Consider the following 4,911-nt stretch of genomic DNA (forward strand, 5'->3'; position numbering starts at 1 on the left):
GAAATCGATCTTCACCACAACATCAATCCCACATACCATGGATGGAACGTTGAGTGTAGAAGAATTGACGAGGCTCTTACGAGAAGCCGAGAAGCGTGCGAATGAGGAGCGACAACGCGCCGAGGAAGCTGAGAGAGAACGACAAGAGGAACGGCAGCGCGCCGAGCGAGAACAGCAACGCGCCGAGCGAGAACAACAACGCGCCGAGGAAGCTGAGAGAGAACGACAAGAGGAACGGCAGCGCGCCGAGCGAGAACAGCAGCGCGCCGAGCAAGAACAGCAGCGTGCTGAGCGGGAACAGCAACGCGCCGAAGCGTCAGAGGAACAAACACGACTTACGACACTCGATGAGTACATTGTAGCCTGCCATACCTCCGTTTTCTCCCGATTTGCCATTGAATCAGACCCAAATTTAACCTCCAAGGGTTCTATCACAAATCCGCGTGACAAGTGGTGTCCCAAAAATCTGAGGCCGTGGCCCGACTTCCTCGATCAACAAAAGCTTATCTTCGGCACACTCTACGATTCATTCCCTACCGACCGTCGCGTCTTCGAGGACCGAGCTTTCCTGGCTGGCTTGGGAAACAGGATCTCCCAACGGCCGATAGCAGACGAGAAGACGCTCGAGTATTTTCTGCATAATAGCGTGGAGGATCCGGTCAGAGCCATCATGCAACAACTCAAATTGGTGGAAGAGGTTAGAAGGGCCTTTCAGGTCGGAGATGGCGTCGTGTTTGAGAACCATCCACATGCCCTCAGCGACATTGCCGAGGAAGTCGTGGACAGGGAGACCGAGACCCCAACTACACCACCGCGGACGCCGGACCATCGAAGAGACCTCAACCAGCTACGCCCGGATCAAATCTGCGTCTATCGATCTGATAATACCCCCTCTTCTCGGCGCACCATGGTTTACGTTTCCGAGTATAAACCGCCTCACAAGTTGACCGCTCCGTATCTTCGTCTCGGCCTCCGCGCCATGGACATCCATAAAGAAGTTGTGAACCGAAAGACGATTCCAACTTCTATAAACCCTGACGCGCGCTTCCAGTACCACGCGGAGAAGCTAACGGCATCTGCTATCACACAGACATACCATTACATGATCGAGAGTGGACTTGGATATGGGCTTTTGACTACCGGCGAAGCCATCGTGTTTCTCAAGATTGACTGGGACGAGCCTGGGACGCTGTACTATCATCTAGCGGAGCCTGGTCCGGAGGTGTCAGCTCATCCAAACAACCTCCATATCTGTTCGGCCGTCGGTCAATATCTTGCGTTCACTCTCATGGCTCTCGGCTCGCCAGGAGAACGACGGGAGAATGGGCAGGAGGAGCGCGAAAGAGCTATGGGGAACTTGAAGACATGGACTGAGGACTTTGAATCGACATTACGCTCTATTCCAGAAAATGAACGATCGGCGTCATCGGACTACTCGCCTAGTCAAGAACCTACCACCTATAAGGGCATCGACCGGACGCCCCGCTTGCCCCGGAAAAGAACACGCCGAACTGCTGAGTGCCAGATTGGCGAGAGGTCGTCGAGAAAGGACGACAGGCACGAATCATCTGATGATGAGTCGACGCTCCCTCCCGCTCCACCGGACACGCCTACGCCAACTGGACGAAATACAAGACAAGGAACTAGGCGAAGCCAGCGACTGGCGTTACGGCCGCGCGGAGGAGGCGGCGAGCAGGGTCGGCAGTACTGTACGCAGAAATGTCTTCTGGGGATGGTCAAGGGTGGCTTCCTTGACCCAAAATGCCCAAACGTAACACTTCACCGCAAGAGCTGTGCTCCTGCCCGCGCACATCATCCTGTCAATCACAAGGAGTGGCTTCGTCTACTCCGGAAGCAGCTGGCACAGTCTCTCGACGACGGGATCAGGCCTTTGGGAACAGGTGGTGCGCGAGGAGTGCTTTTTCAAGTGACCCTTCTTGCGTATGGCTATACCTTTGTCAGCAAAGGTACGGTGCGGGCTTTCATCAAAGATCTCGAGCACGAGGCTACTGTCTACGAGCGTCTCGAACCAATCCAAGGTGTCCACGTGCCTGTTTTCCTGGGTGCCATTGACCTTCGCTCGATGAACAAGACTTATTACTATGACCACCGAGTTTACGTGGTGCACATGACATTTTTGTCCTGGGGAGGCTGCAGCATCGACAGAGCACAGAGAACTGGCGACATGGACAGGTCGCTTGAAGACGAGGCCATTCGGTCCTTGAAAGCCATGCATCGGGAGGGCGTGTTACACAAAGATGTGCGACTTGCAAACATGCTATTCAACTCCGAGACCAGCGGGGTTGTGGTGATCGACTTTGAACGGGCTTTGCTACTCAAGCCGCCTCGGCGTCCGTTGGCGCAGCTGGTGTCGAACAAGCGAGCGCGGAAGTCCGAGACGATGGACGCCACTAAGGTAACTAATGATTCAAGCAAGCGAAGTCGGCCATATCAACACTTCTCAGAAGATATCCTGTTAGCAAAGACGGCGTTCTCCGAGTGGAATGCTGAGCGGTGGACATGAATTCCGAGAGCGCCTTGCTAGCGAACTTACAATCAATCACCCTACATTTCTATTCTACATCGTCATGCAACGTGCACGATAAGCATGCGGGACAAAAATGTCAACCTTGCCGAGACAAGTCGCAACAAAAACATAACAAACTATCTAATCAGTTGACTAAAGCTAACATAGTTCATCACTAAGTCGGCCACATCACCTACCCGGCCACTTTTGCTAATTCCGTCCCATCCATCTTCAACGCGCGATTTCTTCCACCACAATCATGCCTGATCCTATAATTGAGTCTCGTATTGTTCTTGCGATGGATGAAAAACGTCGAAACCCAAAATTAAGTATCAGACATCTTGCAAAGCAGTTCAGCATTCCGCGCACGACCTTGCCAGATAGAATTGCTGGAAGACCTTCAAAGAATGATACACATAGCAGTCAATCAAATTTGACAATAGCCGAGGAGGATGCGATTGTTCAATACATATCGCAGCTGGATTCCAGAGACTTTTCACCTAGGAAGGCTGATGTGGAAGATATGGCCAATCTGCTACTGCTCAAGCGTGACGCGCGGCGCGTCGGGAAGTGTTGGACTGATCGCTTCATTGCACGACAACCAGAGCTCTGCACGCGTTTTTCTCGTCCGTATGACTACCAGAGGGCCTTGCAAGAAGATCCTGACGTGTTGAGCGCGTGGTTCCGTCTGGTAGCTAATATGCGTGCGAAGTACGGTGTCCAGGACAGCAACTTCTACAACTTCGACGAGACCGGCTTCATGATGGGCATGATCGGCTCCAGGATGGTCGTCACGCGCTCAGATCGAGTTAATAAACCAAAAGCGGTCCAGCCTGGTAACAGGGAATGGGTCACAGCAATATGCGCCGTTGCGGCGGATGGTCATACAGTGCCGCCCTTCCTCTGTGTTGCGGGCCGATTCCATCTTGCCGCTTGGTACTCTAGCGGCCACATTCCGAGCACCTGGGTCGTCAAGACGACTCCCAACGGCTGGACTGACCATGATACAGGTCTCGAATGGCTGAAGCACTTTGATCGGCAAACAAAATCGCGTCAGAAGGGCGAGTATCGGATGCTTGTGCTTGACGGGCACGAGAGCCATATCAACGCCGAATTTAACGAATACTGCAAGGCTAGCAAGGTTATACCACTCTGCCTACCAAGCCATTCATCTCATCTAACTCAACCACTCGACGTCGGCATTTTCGGCCTGTTGAAGAAGGCATACGGCAGTCAAATCTCGTTCCTCGCTCGAGCCAGCATCACGCACATCACCAAGGACGACTTCTTCCCCGCGTTCAGAACCACCTTTGAGGCGGTCTTTACAGCCAAGAACATTAAGAGTAGCTTTCATGGGGCTGGCCTAGTCCCGCTGAATCCAGAAACGGTGATTTCAAAGCTTGATGTAAGATTACGAACGCCAACTCCTCCGGTGGCTACTGACGCTCTGCCCCTGCCTTGGATCTCTCAGACGCCCAAAACTGCCACCGAAGCTCTTTCTCAGTCAACTCTGATCAAGGATCGAGTAAGCAAGCATCAAGGGAGCTCCCCGACGCCAATTTTGGCATCTGTCGACCAACTAGCGAAGGCTACAGTAAGTATCAACCACCGGCTGACGCTTTTGACCGGAGAGATCAAAGCACTTCGAGAGGCCAACGAGGCACTTTCCAAGCGACGAAGGGCCAAGAGAACACGGCTACAAGATTCTGGGCCTCTTACTGGTGAGCAAGCCAGTCGACTTTTAGTGGAAAAAGGTGTGGTGAAGGAGGAAGGCCGTGATGAAGGCGCGGAGGGGGGTCCGTCAAAACGGCACCAGACGGGTGCAAGGCTCTGTGGCATTTGCCGCAAGAGTGGTCACAACGCAAGAACTTGTCCAGAGGGTGAAGATATCGACGAGGCATCGAATCATGATATTTTTGGATTCAATTGAATGTGTTTTTAGGTAAATTGTAAGGATTAGAAGATGGAGAGTGGGGAAAAGTGGCCGAGCAGGTGATGTGGCCGACTTAGTGATGAACTACGTTATATGTTTTATATATTTATATATCTTTTCTCAAAGATTTTCTTAGTTTTATAATAAATATTATAATATTAGGATTAACATTTATAAATATGAGTTTTTAATTATTTCACATTATTTGGTCATCTTGAAGTGAGATGTTATAACGTGCATGATAAGCGAGTGCTCCAGACAAGCGAGTGCTCCAAAAATCCCTCAACCTACACTATCACTTTTCAATCAGATATTTCTCAACAATCCAATATGCCAGAGTCTCCAAATGAAGCTAAGATTATTCTTGCCCTTCAGGCCCTCCAGAATGACCCAAAATTAAGTCTTAGAAAGGCCGCAGCTATATATCATGTTGACCGCTTTGCCTTAAGTC

General features: G+C 51.3%; 2 protein-coding genes across 2 annotated transcripts; both read left to right on the top strand.

Moving 5' to 3' along the window:
- Positions 1 to 37: 37 nt before the first annotated feature.
- On the top strand, positions 38 to 2,524 carry FMAN_15421 (uncharacterized protein; the record flags this gene model as incomplete). The annotated part of the gene is made up of 1 exon (XM_041826142.1): positions 38 to 2,524. The coding sequence occupies one exon, from the start codon at positions 38 to 40 to the stop codon at positions 2,522 to 2,524; it is 2,487 nt and encodes an 828-aa protein (XP_041691481.1).
- Positions 2,525 to 2,786: 262 nt separating this feature from the next.
- Positions 2,787 to 4,457, top strand: FMAN_15422 (uncharacterized protein; the record flags this gene model as incomplete). Its single annotated transcript, XM_041826143.1, has 1 exon — positions 2,787 to 4,457. The coding sequence occupies one exon, from the start codon at positions 2,787 to 2,789 to the stop codon at positions 4,455 to 4,457; it is 1,671 nt and encodes a 556-aa protein (XP_041691482.1).
- Positions 4,458 to 4,911: the final 454 nt, after the last annotated feature.

Source organism: Fusarium mangiferae (genome assembly GCF_900044065.1).
Source record: "Fusarium mangiferae strain MRC7560 genome assembly, contig: FMAN_scaffold032, whole genome shotgun sequence".
In the NCBI taxonomy this organism is placed as follows: domain Eukaryota; kingdom Fungi; phylum Ascomycota; class Sordariomycetes; order Hypocreales; family Nectriaceae; genus Fusarium; species Fusarium mangiferae.